The sequence below is a fragment of the Lagopus muta genome, chromosome Z (assembly GCF_023343835.1).
Source record: "Lagopus muta isolate bLagMut1 chromosome Z, bLagMut1 primary, whole genome shotgun sequence".
Classification (NCBI taxonomy): domain Eukaryota; kingdom Metazoa; phylum Chordata; class Aves; order Galliformes; family Phasianidae; genus Lagopus; species Lagopus muta.
The window spans coordinates 26,438,957-26,463,062 of NC_064472.1; the positions used below are offsets into that span (position 1 = coordinate 26,438,957).

Consider the following 24,106-nt stretch of genomic DNA (forward strand, 5'->3'; position numbering starts at 1 on the left):
TATTTATTTATACACGCTTGCCTGAATCTAATGGATTAAATTCCACTTGGAATCCAAATGGATTAAATGGAGAGACATTATATCAACAGGACAGAATCTGGACCAGGGACAGGTTCCTACTTTCTGTTTTACCAAGAGTGTAACTTTTACTTAGCACTGACCAGAAGCCATTTAGTTGTGCTTCCTTAAGGAAATCAGTAATCATACCCTTAACTTTGGCTTTTATCTCATGACAGCAGCTTTAAAGCCTGTTGATCACTCCAAAATTTGACCTTTGTTTTTTGTTTGTTGAGGCATCTGACATCCTCTCGGGTATTGTCTGTTTTGCTGTTGCAGATACCTTTCACAGCAGCGTGTCCACCAGGTTTTTTGTCACCAAAAGAGTTTTTCAAACGTTATTTTTCATGCTGCACTGCTACCATGTTTGCATACATGCCTATTCCTAGGTAATGTAGCTTGAGGTCGAAGAAAGATTTGAAGCACATGTGAATTTATGTTTCAGAGTAGAGGACTCTGTTAAAATCTGGACCGATGCATGTTCCCATCTCTCCTACCACAAATTAGTGGAAGTCTTGGGAAGCAGCTATCCTAGAAGGGTTTAAAATAATTGGTTAAGTGATTTTGGTTTCTAATGACAGAGACAGACACACCAAACCTACCTTTATACATTTTCCTTTGGACACCACTCTCAGATACAGGCTCTGAAATTTGGATTGTCTTGTGTGGAGCCGGGACTTGGACTTGATGATGCTTGTGGGTGCTTTCCCACTCAGGATAGGCAGTGAGTCAGTGAATGTTATTTCTGGTCAGTGCATGTTATCGCAGTCTCTGTTATCTCTCATGTGGGGAGATGCAGTATATTGAGAAGCATAAGCAGTTAAAAAGAAGAAAAGAATACTATTACAACAAAACAACACATTATATAATAATTACTTCCTGTACCATTTGTTCTCTTTGATGGCCCTCTTGTTCCCAGGAGGTTGACACCTGAAGTACCTGACACTGTGAATGTCAATGTTTTCCCCAGTAAACAGTGGGGAGGTTCCCAAAAACAGTTGTATCCTCCTGTGCCCTGTGCCAGCCGAGTTGAATTCCACCTTATAGTGCTGGATAGCATTTATCACAGGTGCTGGGATTAGGGGGTTTACCATGCATACCAGCTTTGAATTGAACTCCCCCCACACACCCTCCCAGGCATTTGTTTTCCAGTTGAGATGAGATGATGATTGACTCTCGGTATATCAAAGCATGATATTGTCTTCACCTTTGAACTCCAAGCCTCAGTGAATACATAAAATCCCTGACACTTTTTCAAGGCTGTAAAGCACTTTACTGTCTTTTTCCAGTTATGCTGTTACACATGAAGTGAAGCTCAGTGCTGCATACAATCACCCTAAGAGATAAAAAGTCAGAGTTATTGGTTACCTGTCTTCATTGGTTACCAATCTTTACATGATGGCAATTGATCTAAATGCATTTTTGCAAGGCATGCTTTCAGAGTTATTATTTTTATGGAACTGGGAGAACTGAAGTTATTCTGGAAATAGACTTCTGTCTGCTCCTCCTGGTGTCTCATGCTTTTGGCTGAGAAGCTGCGCAGCTCTGAGGCCAGTTCAGCCTGGTGTGAGTAATACAAGCCTTGGCGTCAGTTCCTGAAACAGGCCTGGCTCCGTTTGTTGGGATGGAAGCAGCCCAAAGGCTACAGACATCTTTGTGCCTTTGAAACAGCAGCAGCAGAACTGGCTGTGAGCAGCTCTCTGCTGGGCTCTGTCTGCATGCAGGCTTTATCCTTTCCTCCGTTCCAGACCCACTGACGGAAAGATTAACCACAAACCCTTCCCAGCAAAAAGAAGTGCCCAAACTGGGTCTGCATCCCTGGGATGCAGGTGAAGTGTGCACTTGGTCTGCCCCTGAGCAGGGAGCAGAGGCAGGAGGTCAGGCAGCAGTGCCAGAGAACATGCAAGGAGAATTTGGGGCTAAGCATTCTGGGAGGTGACGATAATGAGATTAGAGGATAGGGACTCCAAGATTTGGATTTCTTTCATACTCCAGCTGGGAACTGCAGAACTGTTTGACCTCACTCCTGAAGGCCTGGTGTAATGCAGAATGAAGTTAATGAAAAGGTCCCTGCTGACTCCTGCTGAGTTTGGCAGTTGTGATTCTGCACGTCTGTGCTGAACCCAAATGCCTGGTCAGAGTTCAGCTGCCAATTGCTGTCCATTTCTGCCAGTTGCTCCACAGTTCACTTGGATAGCATCACCCAGCAGATCAGTACCTGTCTGCTTCTCTGTAAGTAGTTCTGGGCAGGAACGTGCTCTTACTGCCTGCAGAATGGTGACTGTTTGGAAACCTCTGTAAAAGGTATTTTGCAGGAGACACTACAACTACTTTTTGGCAGAGAAGTCTGTAGCAACTTCTTAGAAGAGTGTGTGGAACAACACATCTGTTTCCTGCCAGGTTTTTAGGCAGTGGAGCAACACACCAGATTCAGTGACGCTGGAAGTAGTACTGCCTTGCAAGCAATGGATGCATATATCGGTCAGTGCATCAGATAGTTCTTTGTTAGGAGTGATTAATGAATTCAGTGCCTCAAGAGCTCTGTTGGAAGCGTTCTGTTTCTGCCATGATATGCACCTCCAGCTTTCCACATTAGAAGAAAAAGGTAAGCCTGTTTCCGCACACACCCACTCCATGCAGGTCCCTGGCAGACTCTCATGAATGAGATGTTCATCAGGCAGAACGGGAGCTTCCAGACAGCACCTGTGGGCACCTTTGCAGGGTCAGCGTGGCACAGGGAAGCGTGGTGGGCTTTATCATCTGTGCCATTTCATCCGCCCACTCCTTCACCTTGCGCCACTGCCCAGGTGAGTGATATACCTTCCCTTGCCAGTTCTCATTGGACGCCATTTCCGTGCATGTTCTGTTTGGTTAGCCAACACAGCCAGCAACAGCAAAGACAAACTGCCTTTGAAATAATTCTTGCTGTATAAAACTGCCCTTCAGCGACCTCTGCAGTAGAGATCTGTAAATAAAGGCACTATTATACACTTAAGCAGAGTATTATTAAACACCTTCACACATGAAGAGCAGAAGTCAATCGCCAAGTCTTTCAGACACATCTATAAGCCACCTGCTGCCTGTGGTGAACAAGCTATGATGTGCCTGTGTTGCTGCTGGCATTTCTAGGCCCAAGGAGCCACATTTTTTCGGTCCCAAGGTGTGTTGGACTTGCAGGGCAGCCACTCACAGGCCTGTGGCACTGCAAAGGTGTCAGCAGGCACTGGATGGACCAGGAAATGGCTTCCTCACACAGCACAGTCATTCCTGCAAGTTTGCTGTATCGCTCGTGGTGGCTTAACCTGCAGGAGGTGGTTTAGCAGCAGGAGGAGCAAGAAGCTGGTTCATGTCTTCTGTGGTGGATGCAGATTTGGGAGGGGTGTGAACAGAGCAGCTGCATGAAGAGGTTGAGAGAGATTAGAAACACAGACTGATAAAAAACATGAGATTTGGAAATAAGAATTAGGAAAATCAGACTGAAACAACTGAGGGAAAATAATGCAAGTTTGTGGGAGTGGGAGAAGACTGGAAACCTGTAATGTGGGGAGAAACCTTATCTAAGAGTGAGGTAAGGAAGATCTGGTAGTGATGAGAGTAGAAACAGCCCGTGCGTGTTTCTGCACCTGGCCCTCAGCAAGATGTTCAAAAGGAGACTGATGTTTTCCTGAGAGGGGATTCCTACCTGTTAGGGATGTAACACACCACCAGAATGTGTCTGCTGAAATAATGTGCAGTGCAGGTGGCTTCCAAAGGGGCAGTAAGGCAAGAGGTATAACCAAAGTTGAGGAAATTCTTCAGGTTAGCTCTGTAAAAAGGAGGGCTTATCTATTGAGATGGGTGAATTTTTAAAGGAATATTAGCTTGCCACCATCACTAGCTGTCATAAGATGATTGCACGTTCTGGCCTTCACGTGACAACTTGTGTTTTGTCAGAAGTGGGTCAAGAACTGCAGACCAAGCAGACACATGTATACATGAGAGGTATGTCTGCATACCTCTAAACACATCCAGCCAGGAGGAGCACTGCTCTGAGGGGAGGACCTCTGCAGATGGCAGCAGGCCGGGATCCTGGGAGCAGCCACCTCTAGCAGCAGCCACCGGACTGTGGGTGTGTACTTCTTAGTGTTGTGTTATGCTCTCATTTATTTTACTTCTGCCCAGGCATATTCTCCTGAGATCTGGGATTGAGAGCTGTGGCCTGTGTCCCAGCACTGCTTTTGGAAGCAGTGAAGAAGCTGCTAGCAGAAATGTAAGTTCCACAGAGAGAAAGGCATGCATAACACTGTGCTAAGCTGCAAAGCTGCTGCAGCTCTCCCAGTAGCTCAGCATGGACAAGCTCGATGTTACCTGCATGGAAATCTAAGGGTGGTGTTTTATGGCTTTTAATGCACTGGCCCACACAAGATTTGGAAGTTTATCTACAAGACAAGTTCTAGGAACTGAAGCTTCCCTCACGTTACATGATGACTTGCTTGAGGACACCAACAAAATCACTTGCCATGCAAGCTGGTGAAACAGACTGTTTTCTGGTGCCTGATGTGTGACACATGCACAAACTTGTCCCCCACCATCACAAGGACCTGTGCAAGGACTCTGACATGGACCTGTACCACATCTTTATCTCTAATCTGAAGAGAGACAGATTGGAAGGATGGACTGCTCAGTGGTTAAAGGATTGTTTGGATGATCACAGCTGGAGTGTTGTAGTTAGTGGCTCAATGTGCAGGTGGGGATGGTCACATGTGATGTCTCTCAGGGGTCAGTACTGGTACTGATTCTTTTCAACACCTTTATCAAGGACGTAGACAGTGAGATTGAATGTACCCTGAGCAAGTTTGCTGATGACACCACGATGAGTGATGCAGCTGACATAATAGAAGGCTGGGATGCCATCCAGAGGAACCTGGGCTTGCTCAAAAAGTAGGCACATAAGAATCTAGTGAGGTTAAACAAGGCCAAGTGAAAGGTGTTGCACTTGGGTCAGAGCAATCCCAGATATGTGTACAGACTTGGAGATGAACTCATTGAGAGCAGTCCTGCCGAGTAGCAGGGTGGATGAAAAGTTCTGGTGGATGAAAAACACAAGCCAGCAGCATTTGCCTACAGCTCGAAAGGCCAGTGATATCCTGGGCCGCATCAGGAGAGGGATGGCCAGTAGGGAGGGAAGGGGATTGTTCCCTTCTGCTCTGCCCTTGTGAGGCCCCATCTGTGTCCAGATCTGGGGCCCCCAGCACAGGAAGAATGGGGGGCTGTAGGAGAGGGTCCAGAGAAGGCCACAAAGATGATTAGAGGGCTGGAGCACCTCTCCTATGAGGAAGAGTTGAGAGACTAGGGCTTGCTTAGCTTGAAGAAAAAAAGGCTCTAGAGACATCTCATTGCAGCCTTCCAGCACTTGAGGAGAGCTTATAAACATCAGGGAGACCAACTTTCTACATGGTTGAATAGTGACAGGACAAGGGTAATAGCTTTAAACTAAATAAGGGGAAATTAGATGTTTGTTAGGTTAGGATTTGACAAATTCTTTACTCAGAGGGCACAGAGGCACTGGCACTGGCTGCCCAGAGAAGCTGTGAGTGCCCCATCCTTGGAGGTGTTCAACGCCAAGGTGGATGGGCCTCTGAGCAGCCTGTTCTGGTGACATGTTCCTGCCCATGGCAAGAGTGCTGGAACTGGGTGATTTTTAGGGTCCTTTCCAACCTAAGCCATTTCTGTGATCCCTGACCAGCAGCCAGATCAAAAGAGCCAGTGCCATAATTTATAGCAGCAGATGAATAGGGCTGAAGCCTTCTTCCAACCAAATAAAAGTTTGTCTATAATTGTCTTGAAGAATTCTGAAAGAAAAAGTTATTCAAAGATGGGTACAAAACAGGAAAACAGGCTGCATATCTCAGGACTGCCCAAAAAATTCTGTAATCCACTGCTAGTAAGCACTAGTGAGGGGCACAAGGACCAGCAGCACTGCACATGCTGCTCCAGAACCAAACAAGCTGAGCTCAAGAACTAGATATCCTGAAGAGTTTTACTCAAAATGTAACACAGACTGCAGATTTACAAAGAAAACATGCGACTTGCTCCCATCTCTGGCTCCTGTACTACCTTCCAGCGCTGTCGATTGTGAGCAAACTAATCAATCTCTCACCATGGTGCATCTGTCCTTCCCACTGCTCTCTAGCAACACTGCCAAAAGCGTGAGAGCTGCTCCTCCAGCTCCTGCCAGGAGGAGGCTGTGCCACCCAGCGTTTGGGCTCCTAACTGCAGTGCTGGACCGCACTGTCTGCTCCTATCACCATCCACTTGTGAACTACAACTACCTGCGCAGCCTCCTCTCACTTCTCTGGTACAAGTTATTTCCGCTGTCTTTCAGTAGTGTTTATTGAATTGGTAAAGTGGTGCCCCTTCATAGTGACAGTGGCAATCATGTTAGGGACCTTCTTTGAATAGGAAGTGAAGGTAAATACAAGGTATTTTTTGATACATCATTGCCAGACTCCACAACATCTATCCTAACAAATGGGAAAGTCAAGATCTGAGCAGGCAATATTTTAAAAGAAAAAAGGGAGGGTAATTTTCATTTTGTTTCTAATGGCCTGGTTTGTTTACTTTCAATAACAGAAGTAGTCTCTCTGGAGCACAATTCAGTGGAATTGGTTACAGTCTGTGTTCTTAACCCAGCAGAGCAGAACATCACAAGGCAGTGGGCTGTTGACTAAGGAACGTCCAGGCAGCTGGGCAGTGCACAAATAGAATGCAGGGAGTCCCAAAGACAGCAGGTTATGTTGTTAATGGATGCTTGGGCAATTTTAGATCTGTGGCCTACCCACTGTCAGGCACCTGGAGCTCAGGAAAGAGACCTTTCAGTACCAGAAAGACAATCTCCATGTCTTCATTTCTCAAAAATGGGCACCTTAACGCCCTGTGCAACAAAGGTGCTCTTTGTCCTCAACCTTACTGTGGGCTATGTGAAACAATTTTAAATTCCGATTGTATTTAAATAGGTCTTATTCAGGCAGTGCAAGTACTTGTGTGAACTTGGCCAGCATCACAGAGCTGGGCTTCAAATACTTTTATTCCGGCATCTGCAGGAGGTTTGTCTGACAGAAAATTAGAATGTTTGCCTAATTCGTTTCCACATAGTGTCCCCATCACCTGACAAGGCAGCCCCATGTCTAGACAAAGCCAACCTAATTAAAATTAATAGCCAGGCAGTTGAAATTGTTTGTAACAAATGTGTCAACTTCCTTAGCACCTTCTAGCCAATAGAACTGGAGAAACTCAATTACTCCTAATTAGCCAACATGCATATAAGATGTGCAGAGATCACCAACCCTGACTGATGTACAGTGGTAGGGTAGGAAGGCATTACCTGAGGAAGCCAACTGAGTGCTGTGGTTATCTTCATCCTGATAGCATCCTGCAAGGCTGTCCATGACAGATGGGCCCACATCTCCAGGATCTCTGCTCCAGGGACCAGGGATGAGGACACCAAGGCTCTGTGTCAGCATTCTTCTGAGCCTCCCTGTGAAAATCAATGCACATAAAGCTGCTGTAACCGTTCATTTGTTTCTGTCAAGAACAGAAATTATGGAGAATGCAAACAATTGGGCAGCCAGTAAGCTAAGCACAGCAAAATCTGCACTTTCGGTCACCTAGGAAAAACAGCTAAAAAAATGCTCCCCTCAGAAACCTGGAACTCCATCAGTTTTGGGTTATTTAAGACGAGGAATGTAAAATCAGACCTTGCACGGTTAAAAAAGAAAGCAGATAATAAAACAAGTGCTTTATAATTTGAAATGATCTATTTGTTCCTTTAAATACCAATGGACTTGCTCAATGAAGTGGGAATTTAACAGTATCCATTAAAAATTGAAGACTATAAATAAAAAAGTAGCAATTAATTGTGTTGGCGATTTTAAGAGGCTGGAGCTTAGTTTGTCACACTCTGGCAGTCTATCAAACTCGGCTCCATTACAGATGTCTTAGAGCTGAATTGATGATGATACTCAAATCTAAGGGCATTCCCTGCACTAGTCCTACCCTGATGAAAGAACTCAAACGCATAGATGGGTTATGTGATTCTATCACTCTTACAGAGCAAATTACAAATGTTAGAAGTGTCAGCTTAATGAGTCATGCAAGAGTCTTCAATGTTCTAAGTCACTGGATCCAATTAATTTTTAAGTGCACTGAAAATGAGCAATGAAGACTGAGAAGGAGCAGTCCCATGGGGTCCCCACATTCACTTTTTTACCGATATTTAAAAAGTTGCACCTAATAATGCTTCCAAATAGGCAATTTAACCATTTAATAATTGGCTTTAGTCATTTAATATTTGGCTATTTAGACTGAACAACTGAAATTCCCAAGCAGCTGACAGTGTATCCTATTCAGCCCTTAAGTCAGTCATGAAAAGATCCTGACTTGCATGAAGAAAACTGGAAACAGAGAACACAAGTGTTCAGTGAAAGAAACAGTAATATTTTCTTTATCTGTTACTAGAAAAACTAGTCACAGATGAGACATTATGAGGCATAGCAAGAGTATGTTGATTTTATTTGCTTCATTGTACTTGAAAACTCCCTTGTTTTTGTACAGCACGTGGCATGATGTAATGGAGTGAATTTTATTTCTGGTGGGTTGTGCTTTCTTTCAGTACTATGGGCTCACACTGCTGGCCAGTCTCATGAGAGCAAAGGGGAAGGGCCTTCTGTTGTTACAAACAGGCTTTTCTGGTCTGTACATAAGTAGCTTTTACTAAAACCTCGAGGTTTTGAACATTAAACTCTAGACTTCATCAAATGCGTATCTTGCTAGCCAACATGCTTTTGCTCACACAAGTGCCTTCTGGTGGCTGTAGCTCACCTGAAGTTGCTGACGTACAGATCTCCTTCCACACCACCGGGACACAGGGCAAGCAGAGTGCTGAGGAAACTCCCACTCTGTGGCCATGTTTCCCATACCAGAGGGCCTGTGCTCTTCTGCAAAGGGTCCCTTGGGCACGTGTCACACCTGGTCTTCCTGAGGGAAGGGAACGTGAGCTGAGTGTTTTGAACTGACCTGAGCTCTGCAAGCAGAGCAGGGAGCAGCAGCCTTCCTGACCGATGGAATGAGATACCCCGAGTCCACATGCCTCTCCTAGGTTGCACAAAGGTTAAAAAGAAAAAGCTGAGTGGCTGCAGTGCCATTAAGCTGCTTCAGGTGTTCACTCAGTGAGCGAAAGCCAGAGACCAGGACTGCAGAGAGGTGGGATTCTGAAGAGAAGGCCAGCAGCACATTGGGGTTACAGGCACATGAAGGCCCCATACCCTACAAATATAAATGCAACATCTGACTTTCATTAGTCATGGGAAAACCTGATCACTGGGTGCACAAATGGGCAACTGAGAAGTGATGAAGGTACACTGAAGCACTTTTTGGAGCACGGAGGAATGAAGCTCTCAAAAGCTTACGTCTGAGTAAAAGACTCAGTTTACTTGAACAGACTTTTAGCAAAAATGATTAGTGGACTGTCAGATTCCAGTGACACTGAAAGACACTGCTGGTGCTGACCCTCATAGTGTAACTGGGAAGTGTCTGAGCTGACAGTGCTAGAGCTGATTTTAAACCCTTTCAAATACGAGGCATTTCAGTGCAAGGTTTGGGTTCAGATCTGCCTGTTCTGAGAAGAAATCCTCACCTCCAGGTCGCAGTGCAACCTGTACTACAGTCATAACCTGTATCAAAGCACAAATAAAGAAAGACACAAAAAATATATATACTTCCAGAAAGTATCAAGAAAATTCTGTGCTTGCAATACAAAACGTTGCTTGCAGGGTTAAAGAGCCAGCAGACAAAACTTCAGGTTTAATATAAGGAATGAATGGAAGAAGTAACACTGCAAAAAAAAAAACAAAAAAAAACAACCAAGCATGGCTTCTTTATGCCACCTACTGGATTTTTCCTGAACTATCCTTGGGAAACAGTACAGTACGTACAGAATGCTTCGTTTCAGCTGTCACAGTCCTGCTGGGGTCCATCCCTACAGCACATGCTTACCTTCGCATTGGGAAAACCCACTGATTTGATCCAGTGCCTGTAAACAAATACATACATATGTCTGATGCTTGCACTGAAAGTAATGCCTCCTATTTATCTGCATGGAAGATACAAAGAGTATAATAACATTATTAGGTATAGCAAATTTTCAGCTACAAAATGCTATTTTTCAACATAGTCAACTCCATTACCTAATTCACACAGATGAACTGATGGAGACACTCTTCGTTCTGTTGTATGACAGCTGTGTACGGCCAACTAGAACAGTGCTTGTCTTTCATGGCACTGTCAGCAGTGCTGAAATGCAATTATGCACCACCTCACTGTGCTCACATTCGTTGCCTGCTCTCCAGAAATGTTCAGAACGCATCAATGAAATGTCAGTGGGTGCCATTTTTTCCACATGGAGGAATTCAGTTGCACCCCTTTCCTTTGCTTCATTCACATTTCCACATCGGATGCCATTGTGTGTCAAACTGCCCCTCTGCTGCCATTTGTCTCATGGCAACAAAAAGTAACAGGATATTGGTGGGAAGGTTCAGCTTCTACTGCCATAGCACCAACATCTGCCTCTGATGTCATAGTCCAACATCATAAAATAGGAGGCATTACTGTTGGAGCAGCAAAAAGTTAAAGAGGATACATGCAAAAGTCATAGAGGATCAGATCCACCAGAGACCCAGGCTGTACATAATCTTGGGATACAGAGGAAAACATGAGGGTTTGAAGTCCCACGAAGAGAGGTCTGTGTGTCTGGAACAGAAGATGATGCTGCGCTGCCCCTGCCTGCATCCAGCCCTTCCTCACTGCTGCAGAGATGTGACCATGGGGGCTGTGGTACCCAAACAAATGTCCACATCACTGTGGCAGAAAGGCTGGGGTCTAACAGAGGAACCAGGAGGAAATGGGACAACTATACTCCTTTGTGGCCATGGACTGACACATTCTTTTTTTTTCCAGCTACTTTAAATAAGAAATGATTAATTTACTTTGCTCGGTACAAAATCACAGAGTATGAATTACAGAAAATCATTTATTTTTCAGAACAGTGTTATAAAGAAGCACTCTTGGTTTAGCCACAGAACATAAAGGAGCAATACAACCTCCTCCCAATTTCCTACCCATACACAGAAACCTTTTTGGAATCTTTTTATGGGGGGAAACAAGCCCTGAATGCACTCAACCTGCTGACACTGATAAAACCAGTGATCTCTGTTCTGCAAGCAACACTGTCAGAATTAGGACCTTTTTAATTTGTGTCCTCTCTACTGAGCTGCTCAGGCATGCCAAATGAAATGGTGGAGGCATTGCTGTTCCTGGAGTCAATGGCTCTGTTAGCAAATACGACTTTTTCTAGGTGCAAAGAATCATTAAAAGACTTCAAGCAGCAGCAGACAGATCACTGCAAACAGATGACATTTTGTACTTGAGAGACTTGTGCAAAAACATCTAGGGATAGTAAAAAGGCTCTTCTTACATTTTTTCATCATAAACAATTCTTAAAGGTCCTTATTTCCAAAGGTATCAGCAAATAGCAGTGATGCCAAGTCAGTGACATCACTGCTAGCACCAAATTAGAAGCACCCAGCCGCACTGAACAAGTGAATTTGATTTCCTGAAGGCTTGCAGTGAGACTGCTCAGGTCTGCATTAGAGCTGTTGGTAGTGACAACCATCTCTCCTTCCCACATGAATCCATGGACAGCCCAGAGATGCATTAACATCCCCACCAAATGCTCGTGAAAAAAAAATAGAGACAAGCAACATTACAAGCTAAAACCATCCTCTAAGTGTGGCACGAGCAAACTAAAACAAAGGGATGCATAGTTGGAGGCTTGGCTGTGCCCTTGTGCTCAGCAGGCACCTTAGTATCTCGGTGGCATTCACCCAGAAAACTAAATTAATTTAATTAATACTTAGCTCCTCACCAATAGGTTTCATAACGTCATGGATAATGGGGATGTGTCGTTTCCTGAAAAGCAGGACTATGAAATACTTACATGACAGACAGGTGAATTTGTGCTCTTATGGAATCTGTTGCACTACCTGCATCTTATGAGTCATTTTTCAGCTGTCTCTCTTAGTTCGTAAGTCAAAAAAACACCTGTGTGCACTTATTGACTATTACTGCCTGTCTTTGCCCATTCCACATGCCATGTTTCTGTTCTCCTTTTTCACTCCTTCCAGTTTTTCTCTTCCTCCTCCCGTCAATTCTCCTGACCTTTTCTTCTTCTCCTACCTTTTCACACTTCGAAAAGTTGTTTTGTTTGTTTTGCTTCCTTTTTCCGAAGATTTAGCCTCCTTTCATCTCCTTTTTCATTCAGATTCTCATCTGAGCGGCCGCACAGCAGCTGCCGGGGCTTACCCAGCCACAAAAGAACTTAACCTGGAGATTCCCTTTCAGGGCTGACTGGCAGCCAACAACTTCGGAATGCCCCTACAAGACTGCAAACGGCTTCATTCAGGGACGGATTTCACTTTCAGTCTAGGAAGCTAAGGACGCCCGCCTGCATCTTCACCTGCTTAAACATCAGTGAGATACACCGTTCATTGTGCAGCACAGCAGTCTCACTCCCGTTCCGGACCACCTGCGCTCATTTGCTGCTGCTGCAGGAAAGCGCGCGGTCAGCGCCCGCAGGAGCTGCGGTCGCAGCACCGCGCTGCGGGGTGAGGCTGCGCTCAGCCGGGGCACATCAGTGCGAGGAGGGCAATGCCACGCGCATGCCATCAAATAAATGTTTCAACCTGCTTAACGGACGGTACTGCGAAGCACCCAGCCGCAAGGATCTTCCCGGCGGTGCTGGTGCTGGCGGCCGGCGGTCTGCGGGCTCAGCCCGCGCAGGGCTAGCGGGAGAGGGCTGCTGGGAGGGGAGGGGAGGGAGAAGCTCTCCTTGGCTTCTTCCAGCAGAAATAAATTTCTACCTACTGTAACTTATTACCATCCGATATGCTGAGTCATGAAGCTGGGTTATAGAAATCTTTATGCAATCTTTATAAATCAGCCCCGCGTAATCTCAGGCGCTTTCTGCTTCATCTCTGTCGAGTCACTCCTGTGACAGTTGTCATTCATCTTAGATGGAGATGTAATTTAATAGTTTCATTTCACCATGAAGATAGCGTCATCTAAAGTTGAGCCCGGAAAGATTTAAAGGTGTAACAGAGGAAATATTAATACTGTAAATAATATCTGTAGAGCCGCCTGGGGCCGTAAATCACGTCGCGCCGGGCTGAGCGGGATCCTACGGAAAAGAGAAATGCATCTTCCGCGGCTCCCCGCAGCGCGCGGCTTCGGCCGTCTGATGCCGGCACCAAGAGAGCGGGCCGGCTCTCCGCGCTCCCCCCACGGCCCACGGAACCACCCTCGCGCGCCGAACCCCGCGCGGGCAGCGGGGCACGAAGCGGGGCCGCGGAGCACCGCCGGCGGGGGCTCCCGACCGCTCCGCCGTGGCTCCGCGGCAGGGTCGCCCGGGACGCCCCGACGGCGCGGCCGGGTTGGGCGCGCGGGGCTGGACGCGGAGGGCGGGCAGGGCGGCCCGCTGCGGCGCCCTGCCCGCCGGGGGCGAGGGCTGGTGGCTAGCAGCCCGGGGGCGGGGGGCGGCGGGGGGCGGCGGGCGGCGGGAGGCGGGAGGGGCGAGGCCGGGCTGCGGCCTCCCGCCAAAACGCGGGGGGTGGCGGGACGGTACGCGACGGGACGGGGCGAGGCCGGGCAGAGCCGCGCCGAAGCCTCGCCGGGCCGCCATGCCCGGTGACTCCCCGGCTGTCAGCAAGCCCCCGGACGGCGCCGGGCCGGGGGACAAGGCGGGCGGCCTCGGCAAGGCGGTGGCCCAAATGGCGGCCGCCCCGGCGGCGGGCAAGAAGCTGCCGCGTCTGCCCAAGTGCGCCCGCTGCCGCAACCACGGCTACTCCTCGCCGCTGAAGGGGCACAAGCGGTTCTGCATGTGGCGGGACTGCCAGTGCAAGAAGTGCAGCCTGATCGCCGAGCGGCAGCGGGTGATGGCCGCGCAGGTGAGACGCGGGGCGGCGGAGCGGTGCCCGCGGCGTCCGCAGCTCCGCGCCGCGCGGCGGGGCCGGGGGGAGCGGGGCCGGGGCCGGCCGGTGAGCGCGCTGCCCGCAGAGCCGGGGCCGGCCGGGTGGAGCCAGCCGCTGCCCTTCCCGACGGAAGCAGGCGCTCGGGCGCCGTTCGATGTCTGTTTGCACGCGGTGTCCTCGACGCTGAAGTCGGGCTGCTTCACCTCTGCGCTCCGAGTGGCAGCCGAACGCACCCGGCAGTGCTTGTAAAACATCTGACTGTGCTTCTGCTTTAAAAGCGGCTGAAACTGAAGTGCACTTGTGCCCTTCCAATAAGTGGATCTGTGCTAGAAGTTGTAGTTAACATCAAATTGGGCTTTCTCTCCTCTTTGATAACTTGCTTTTAGCCAGACAGTCAACCAGACATTAGTAGCTCTCTTCCACTTGCAGCTTTTGTGTTTGCTACATCTGAGCCTGTGTGTCTTTAGTTGAGCTCATTTCTAAAAAGGCAGATTTTTTAAACTGTTTTCAAAACTTCCTGTGTGTTGTGTGAAGAGGCTTGGTGTGTAGCCAGGTACACCTAAACCTAAGTGACAAACCTGTGGTGTTTGGCAGCAAAGCAGGCTGCATCCCGTCCTGCGCAGGCCTGTTCATCAGATGATCACAGGGCTGTCAGACCACGCAGATGACATCTGGGTTGCTGCTCCCTACCTAGCTGGGAGGTGGCACTGAGGCCCTCCCTCTCACACTGAGCGGTGTTGGAGTGGGAGCCACACTGCCTGTACTCCTTCAGATGTATCCCTGCAGCAGTCCTTCCGCACCAGAGGAATGCTGCAGGTCAAGGCTGTTGACTTGTGGGGTCAGAACAAGGAGAGGGGCTGAGTTCCGCAGTGTGCGCACACCTACACGCTCTGCTCTGAAAGTGTTTCACCAGCTGTCGCTGATTTCTCTTTGGTGGTATACTACATGTCTATGTTAGAATGGCGTTGCTGTTGAGAGTGGCCAGGGGCCAGAGGGAAATGCTGGGGAATCATCCAGGAGAACTTACAGAAGTGGTTGCAGCCTGCAGCTTGGGGCAGATCACTTGGGATTCGGATGCAGGTGGAGGCCAGCAGCTGTGTGGCAAGGTAAACGGAGGTGGCTGTAGGCAAGCTGTCTGTCTGTGTGCTGGGGCTCGGCATGGGCAGAGCCATGCTGGACTGCCTTGCTGCCCAGAGGTCTGCTGGGGAGCCCTCATTGTCTGTTGAGTACAGCACATACAGAGCAGCAGAGGCAGGAAGGAGGCAGAGAGCTGTCTTGCAGTGTCCCAGTGAGGACCAATGCACAGCACACAGTAGCAGCAGTTCCTGCTTTTTCCCCAACACTGCTGTTGCCCCAAAGCCTGTTTTGCCCCAAGCAAGGTCTGTGTGGGTACATGGTTTCCACCAGGGAGCTGCAAGGCAGCCCAGCAGGCTTTGGAAGAGCACCAGATTGCATGGATAAGCCCTCACGAAGAACTGCCTTAACAGTAAAGCAGACCCATTTCTTGTCCCCGAGAGCTGTTTGTCAACAGAGTGGGGTGCTTCTAACAGTATGCTCTAACTAAGAGCAGCTATACAGTCAGCTTTACTGTATGAGTAGCCCCAGCATTTCATGGGTTCATTCAGAGGTGTTTGCATGGAAAGGGGGTTTTAAATGGCTTTGTAAGTTCTCTTTTATCTTCCCATACCCACTGGCTGGATCATGATGTCAGCACTGTAAAGTATAGAGAAGAAAACCCTTGGGTTTGAGCCTTGCTTTGCTGCCATTACTGCTTGTGCCCTACATCTGCTTTCTCCTCCCCAGGTTGCACTGAGGAGGCAGCAAGCCCAGGAAGAGGAGCTGGGGATCAGCCACCCCGTGCCCTTGCCCAGCGCCCCAGAGCCAGCTGTCAAGAAGAGCAGCAACAGCAGCTCCTGTCTCCTGCAGGACAGCAGCAGCCCTGTGCACTCCACAAGCACGGCAGCAGCAGCAGCAGCAAGCGCACCACCAGGTCAGTACCGGCGAGGGGCCCACTGCTCCTTGCTGCCCAGGCAGCACTGCTGCTCTGTATGCTGCCTGGTGCAGCTAGCAAGAAGGAAGAAGCCAGTGTTTGTCCATCGTGTTTCATTATTTCCACTTGAAAAATAAATTTAGCTCAGAATGGACCAGCTCAGAATAGCTCAGAATTTCATGGTGTGTGGACCTGCAAGTAGTGATTCACAAGGAGTTTTTCTCTCTTCTCCCCAAACGCATTTCCTCCTCTGTTTCTGCCAGTCCTGGCAACCACTCACTCCCTGGCTGCTTGTCTGCAGAGACGCAAAGTTCCACTGTAGTGCAGGAGCTGTGTAAGGGTGCTGCCATCAGGTGTGGGTCCCCCAGTGCCATGCAGCCAGGTGCGATGAGCCACGATGGGCTGGTGGCAGTCCTTCCACCCTACTGCACAATCTTTGTATTGCATTTGACCTTTGCAAAAACAGGCAAAAAACAAACTGTATTTGTTCACAGGTGTAGTAAAACTATGCCTGAGCACAACGAGGACTAAAAGGCACTGACTCCAGGCAAGTCTTTTTTTTCTGCAGAGCTTCTGCCTGATAGGTAGAGCAGTGGAATATACAAGAGAACAATATTGACATCATTGACTTCTGTTGTATAGACAGTTGGTATTTCTTTTTGAAAAGAGTGGTGAAGCATTAGAATGGGCTGCCCAGGGAGGTGGTGGTGTTACCACCTCTGGAAGTATTCAAGAACCGTGGAGATGTGGCACTGAGGACACTGAGGGACATGGTTAGTGGGCACGGTGAGGAGAGGCTGGTGTTGGTCTAGGTGATCCTAAAGGCCTTTTCCTGCTTAATGATTTTGTGATAGGCAGAAAAAGGAAAAGAAAAAAAAGACATAAAAAAAAGGAAATGCAGTTCATTTTTAATCATCTGTGCAGATGTTAATAACACAGGTGAATATTCTTTCGAGCTAAAGAGATGTTTCTGAAGGGGTCAGTGCCTTGCATTAAGTGATAACAGCACAGCACCTGGATGTGTGTCCTGCTCCACAGGCCATTTCCAGTAGTATTGACTACTGGATTTAGATGATCTGAGAAGTCTTTTCCATGATTCTATTTTTCTATTATTCTTTCATTGCTGTTCTGTCATTTTACTGGTACTGTATACGTAGGCAAAGCAAGAGACCCAGTCTTTAGCAGAGAATGGAGGAAGGACAGTGGGAGTTATCTGCATATATTGAATTAAATTGACACAGCACCAAAGAAACGAGAGGTGGCTTGGTAGGCTAAGGTGTGCATTTTGTAAGAACTGACAGTAGTTAACGCAGGCAGACTCCAACTTTTCTTTGCAGTGGGAGCCAGCAGCTCCCTGCCAGCCCTGGAGAGGTCTGGGGCTCCTGGGAGAGCTGCAGTCCCTGTATGACATGTGTTAGAGATCATTTTGACAGAAGTAATTCTCTTCCTTGGGTAAGTTTTCGGCTTCACAAGAGTCGTTTGTCTTTTGAAGTCCACCACACAGAGCACTGTTTGCCACTGGAGGAGTAATGTATGAAGGAGTCACACAAATCAGACATAGTGCCAGGCAGAGAGTCTTTCCTCACTGTATCCATTTTATCAGCAAATCAGAAATATTGCAGCACCTGCAGAGGCCGGAGACTGTTTTTCAGATGCCTTTGTGACATGCTGTTTTTGAAGGGAGGAAAAATGAATTATTACAGTTGTTAACATAGGGGTTTGCCATTTTCCTTCTGAGGCTCAGCAGCCGTGCTTGCTCTGGAGGGGCAGACTCCTCCTGTTATTCCTCCTGCTTTTTTCTGGAGAAATAGCAGCCATCTGGACATCTGTAGGGTGTTGGGAAGGGGTGGCTGAACCTCCTGAAAATATATTTTGCAGTTTCTGTGTGTTTTCTCTAAAAGAGTTACAGGCTGTTTGAAAACAATGGCTATTTAATTATACAGGGCAACAAGTTGTGATTGCAGGGCATCTAAAGCAATTGTCTTTCTTCCTGTGGGGCAACTGTATTTGGTTAGGCTAGCAAATATGTGAAACCTCAGGAAAAGGTGGTAGAAAAGTACTTAAAATGTGCCCTCGAGACATCTCAGTGCAATGTTTTTAAGCCTGGATCCTTCTTAGTTCCATGTCTGTTTGGTTTTCCATCTCTGCAATTTCAATATTTAGAAGTCACTGGAGGACAAAAGCGTGGTCATTCATGGGGGAAATTCAGGCGAGAGCTGTGCACACTAAATGGAGGAGACATGCAGCTTTGTACCTTTCCTCCCTTTTGGTCACATGTGGAGAGTCATGTTTGGCCTCTGTGAGATGGGATAGCTGCAGGAGAGGTAATGGAGAGTTCTGGAAAATAGATCTTTCTTTTTTCTTTCTTTATTTTTTTCCTTTGCTTTCATTTGGCTAATTTAGAAGCACCCAGAATAGATAGAATTACTGTATGCTCCTACATACCTGCTGCTTCTTCTGTGTTCTGCAGGGGTCTGTTTGCTGTTGGCTTCGCATACATTGTTTACGTGCCTTTGTACTATCATTGGCTGACCAGGTAAAGGTACTGTCAGCAACTACAAGTAATAACCCTGCACTTGTTATTTCCCTTTGTTACATTTACTATGCGTGATGGAAACAAAACAGTGTTGTTCTTACCTTGCTGTATGTAGTTTCTCCCTTCATATTGAAACTCTTTGAGGAATGGATGAGATTTTATCTTGATAATTTTGTCTTCTTTTCTCTTCCTTTGCTTTTCTGTTACCTTTTCAGCATGATTGCACCTAACTGGATATTCTGTTTTTCGTTGACCTCTTGTATGATTCTTGTGATTTCAAACACTGCTGCTACAGGCTTTTAGTCATTGTTGTCCTGTATTGAGTAATGGGATGAAAAAGTGAGCTATTATAGTTAAAAGATATAATGGTCTGATTAAAAAAAAAAAAGCAAAAAATTTTATTTTTGAAAGAAAATCCCTTCAAGTCTTCATAGTATAGCATTACATTATAGCAGTCAGAATTTCAGTTTTGTCAAGTAAGACTCATTTTGATCCACTGATGAGCAAGATCAGGAAGGTGCCATAAACATTTCACCATGAAGAGTGCTCAAACATGGGAACAGGTTGCTCAGGAAGGTTGTGGAATCTCCACCCTGGAGTAATGGAGACTGAAGTGGATGATGCCTAAGCAACATAATCCAACTGTGAAGGAAGCTCCAGAGGGCCCTTCCAAGCTAAATTATTCTATGAATTCTTCAAAATGCCTACTTTTTTTCTTGTTAAGTCAGAGTATTGGAGTCTGAAAGATGTTAGCTGCTTTGCCTATCGTGGAGGCTGCAGGTCTTGGTGAGCCTGCAGTAGTCACCACCCTGTGCCCTTTGTCATTGCTTCCTCACTGCGTTCCAGTTATCCTTTTCTCCTCTTGTACATGCTGCCAGTACTTTACCAGTTTCATTTGCTGTCTGCCCTCTGGTTCTGCTGACTGTCCTTCAATACTGAGAGTCACGAAGCCCCGTCCATTGTTTCCTGGCGTTTTAACCTAGCTTCTCCCATAGCCAGCAAACCTCTCTGTTCAAATGAAAGAGCAGGATTAACAGGTTATTTTCATTTCTGACTGATGTCATTTTGTAATGATCTCAGCAGAGCACTGACTACGGCTGTGATATGTTCTATTTCTACAGAAATCACAGGCATTCTGCTCAGAGTTCTTCAAAAAGGCATTGCTTGTTAAGCAAGGGGTTGTGTCTGCCTCTCTCCGGTGATGGCTTAGCCGTACTTGGGAGCACCACAGAAGAGTTTTGAGCATCTCATTATAAAAGGACATAGATAAATCTGAAAGGATAGAGGGAAGGGTGACAGAAATGATGTATGGCTCGTAGAAAAGGAGACTAAGGGTGGATATAACAGTCTATAAATATTTGAGAGGTAATAATATGGAGGAGGGGGAGGGATTATTTACAGTGCTTGAGACAGCATAACAAGGAGCAACGGCTTGAAACTAAAAAAGACAAAATTAAATTAGACAGTAGACACTTTTTCTCCTAACTAGAAGTGCAATTAGCAATGGAGTGACCTGCATAAGGACAAGGAGTTAAGTGAAGCATAATCATGAGAGGTGTTTAAGAGAGTGTTAGCCTGTGTTCTGAAGTGATTAATATGAAGGTAAATTCTGATCAACATGCAGGTTGAACTAGATGACGGAAATCGCCTGCAGCTTTGTCATTTCCTGCTTGATGCATTGCCTGTGGACATTGTTAGGCTGTGTTAAATAAATCATAGTGTTGCAGGGTTCTGCATCCCTGATTAGATGTTTCCAGTTAATTCTCCAGTTAATTCTTGCTAAGCTTGCAGCTTCTCATTTGAAGTGGTATTCTTCACTGTCTTTGCAGCTTCCCTTGTGTGTAGGTGCCTGTGTTTCTCTAACTTCTGAAGTGTCACACGTGCTTATTAATCAAAGCACAGACTGCTTATACGCTGCATTTCTTCTGTATCAGTGAAAGAGATGAAGCTAGCGGTGATTTTCAGAGATGAGTCGCTAAAAGGGAATGAATTATTTTTCCCCTCAGGCTTTTATTGCATCTGAAGTTTCTGTGGATGTAGCAGCGTGGAAGGATTTTGAGAACTCCAGAAACAGTTGTGTTTGTTCGCTTGTGCAGGAGGTATCAAAGGTCTCATCTGAGGCTTTCTGTACCAGAGTCAGGGTCTGGGAGTCTTCTACAGGAGGGAGCAGAGGAGGCTGGGTCCCAGTCGTTGCCCCACAGACCTGCTTGCTATGGAGCAGAGCTTCCGTGGCAGGCCTTTGGCTGGTAGAGTAGAAGTAGAATCCCACAGGCAGCTTGGAATCCTTCCACATTTCAGAAGAGTGCTTTTTCCCGGAGAATTGGGAATAGAAAGTTTTGATTTTTGTCTTCTCACGTGAGGCTGAGGTTTCTGGGTATATGTCAACCAGCTACAGGTGGACCCTGTGCTTTTGGCAGTTGTCTGCGCGGAATTGATGTTAGTAGCAGCTACGTGAATTGCCCAAGGAACTAGATTCTCCAGTCTTCTTGTCCTGCAGAAGACAAGGGAGTTGGTTGGAAGCCCTTGTTCTTTGTACCTTGGACGTTCCTCCATCATAATACTGACATTTGCATACGTGCATTCACAGTTAGAGAATTATCTGTGTTGTCTTGTGGTTTCCTTTAGTCATTACACACACCAGGATAAAGACTGGAGCAGGAGTGCATGTACTGAGAGTTTTCTATCCATGGGCACATAATTATGCTATCTGCAACTAACCTCTTGTTCCTTTCTTTGTCCTTGAAACAGTTATTATGGCTTATCTGAATGTGTGGGGCTTTCTTGTTTTGAGAAGAGATAGAAGTGGGGAGTGAAGACATACTGCACGCTTCCTTAACTGAGAATTGGTGTGATTCCTTTCTTTTTTCTCATGCTTTCTAGTACCTTAAAGACTGCATTCTTCTGCTTTATTTATAAATGTGCTTTTATGTTTACATTAGTGCCTCATGTTCCATTTTCAGTAGATTTATTGTTTTATGACCTGGCGACTGAAAATGCAGTTTTGAAGACTTCCGAAATTTTTAACCTGTTAACTTTGCTGTACTTTTTCCTGTATTTTAGAATCTGCTGGCCTTAGTCGCTATTATGAATAGTTCCATTATATAAGTAAAAACGTTGTTGCACCTCTTTGCTTTGTTTTCTTGAAGAACTTATGAAGGGTCACTTAAGTACTGAGCTTCTTTTCTTGTGAAATGAGGGTAGAAGCAGAAGGGTTTTTTTGTTTTTGTTTTTTAATCCTGACTTTAGTTTCTGTTCATACCACTGGTGTTGCTTACAGCTTGGCCTACCATTTGCTGTTGGAGCTCCTGTAGTTATGGCTTACGTACCAAGCTGTACCGTACTGCAGTGCTACTGATGTCCCAGAACCCTGGCTGATGTAAGGTTTTGTAGTTAAGTTGCTGTGCTTTTCAGTTTGTCAGCTGTGCAGAAACAAAATTAAATAGTGCTCAGTTTGCATCTTCGTGAAGGCAGGTTTTTTTGGGTCCAAATGGTGTTATTTCCATGCAGTGATCCTGTGCAAGAGTGATGTGCGTGCATAAGGTTTTTGTTCACTGGGCTAGGTTTGATGGGTGTCTCTAGCAATTCTTCTCCTGGAGGTTGGTTTTTCTACCATATCAAAGTTTATAGCCCTCCTGATTTTTTTTTTTTTTCATTTCTATTTGGTCTTATTTAGTGGAAACCTGGGTTTCTGTCATCATACGGCTTATAATCAAGTGTGGACTCTAGCTAACTCCAGCCATCATCCTACTCCCTTTAGCTTTTTAGTGTGAGCCATAATGATTTTATCCCAGTCGTATTTCTTCCAAGGTCTCCTATCTCAGATATTTGTAAAGCCTTGCCTCCCTTCCAATGTCTCTTTGATCTCCTGTTAATGACTTAGATCCCTTTACATTTAATCCGCACTGAGTTTCTTTCTCCTCCTCTCAGTTTTGCTTCTTTGGACCTGCAGGTGTCTGGGCTATTTGTTTTTCTTTTTTTTTTCAATGACTGTCTAGAATTCTAATTTTCTTCCCAGATTTCCTTTCTCTTTTAATTCCTTCCTTTCTTTTCTAAAGTTGAATGTAAGTTTTGCTTCTGTTATGCACATAAGTAGCATGTTGCATGCCTGTTAAATAGCAAGTTAAATGTTTGTACATGAAGAGGAATATATATATAGATATATATTTACACATGTATTCTGCCAGTGGTTACACTGAACATTAAGAAGAGAGCTTGCTTTTTGTGCTGCTAGTTTTCTGAAGTGCTAACTTTATTTGTGCTGATCCTCTTAGCTGTCATTCATGGTAATAATTTTTAGATTTGTAAATTGATTTGCTGTCTCAGTTCAACAAGCATACCCTGTAGAATTCAAATAGTGTGTTTCATTTTCATGGATTCAGAATAATGTTCAAAGATTTTGAATGCTTTTTCTTTACTTTTTTTTTTTTTTTTTAACTTTTTTTACAAACAGATATTTGAGTATAGTTGCAGTGACTGTCCTAGAAAGACTGAAAGCGCACATAACAAAGGAGCAAGCATTGTCCCACAGCATTCTTAGAAACATCTGCTGCATGTCTCTGGTTGGCTGCAGAAGATTTTGGAAGTGAAATTTGCTGCCACAGACATCTTATTGAAGGCCTGAAGCCTGCTGTAAGGGTGGAAATAAAAATTACTTTCTGTAGATTTTATTTCTTCAGTCGTAATAGGAGGATTTTTAAGTTGCTTGCTAAATGCTTGCAGCAGATCATTTTTATGAAGTGTGCACTAAATGTGAACAAAATGTGCCTTCTCAGTTCTGCAGGAGTTGATGGTGGTATTTTAGTTCCTCTTTAGCTGGAGTTAGATTGGGGTTTTGTGTGTAACTGGGAAATTTATTATGCCAAGCTGAAGTCTCCTAGCTGGGATTCTTCCTCCTCCTATTTTTTTTTTTTCCCTCTCAAATTACATTTTCCTTTGAAAAAGAATTTTAAAATTGTGAGGTTTTAAAATTGCGTCAGGAATGCACGCACTCAGTTTATGGCGGCTTGGCCCATTATGGGATAATAATTCCATATGTGGAAGACACGGTTAATAGAGACACTGACATTCTGCTTTCATCCTCAGCAGTAACTAAGGTCAGCAGGACTGGATAACTTGCATGCATTTTTTTCTTAAAAAGTAGAGAATTTGGGTGAGGATCTCTCTGATCCATTAACAGTGATTTCCTGTAGACTTTTAACACTGAGGAAATTCCTAAGGCCAGGAAGAAAGCTGGTGTCATGGAAGTGTTTAAGATAGTAATTGGAGATGGATGCATGTGTGGCTACAAACCTTAAGTCTGGTGTTAATTTTTGTGAAGGCAGTGGAATTGACCCCAATGGGCTGAGATTTGTGGTAAGGGGAATACAGCCGTTAAGAGATGTTTTCAGAATGTGTATTACCAGAAACGTGTATCAAAGATTCTATTAAGTTAGTAACCTTTTATCATTATAAAATTGCTTGACA

General features: G+C 45.8%; 1 protein-coding gene across 2 annotated transcripts in view; it reads left to right on the plus strand.

The window, feature by feature from the left end:
* Positions 1-13,727: 13,727 nt before the first annotated feature.
* Positions 13,728-24,106, plus strand: part of DMRT1 (doublesex and mab-3 related transcription factor 1) — a 54,162-nt gene continuing 43,783 nt past the window's right edge. For both annotated transcript variants that reach the window (XM_048931457.1, XM_048931456.1), the window contains exons 1-2: positions 13,728-14,093; positions 15,921-16,107. In XM_048931457.1, coding sequence (XP_048787414.1) covers positions 13,827-14,093; positions 15,921-16,107 — 454 coding nt within the window. In that variant the 5' untranslated portion in view covers positions 13,728-13,826. The remainder of the gene's footprint in view (positions 14,094-15,920; positions 16,108-24,106) is intronic.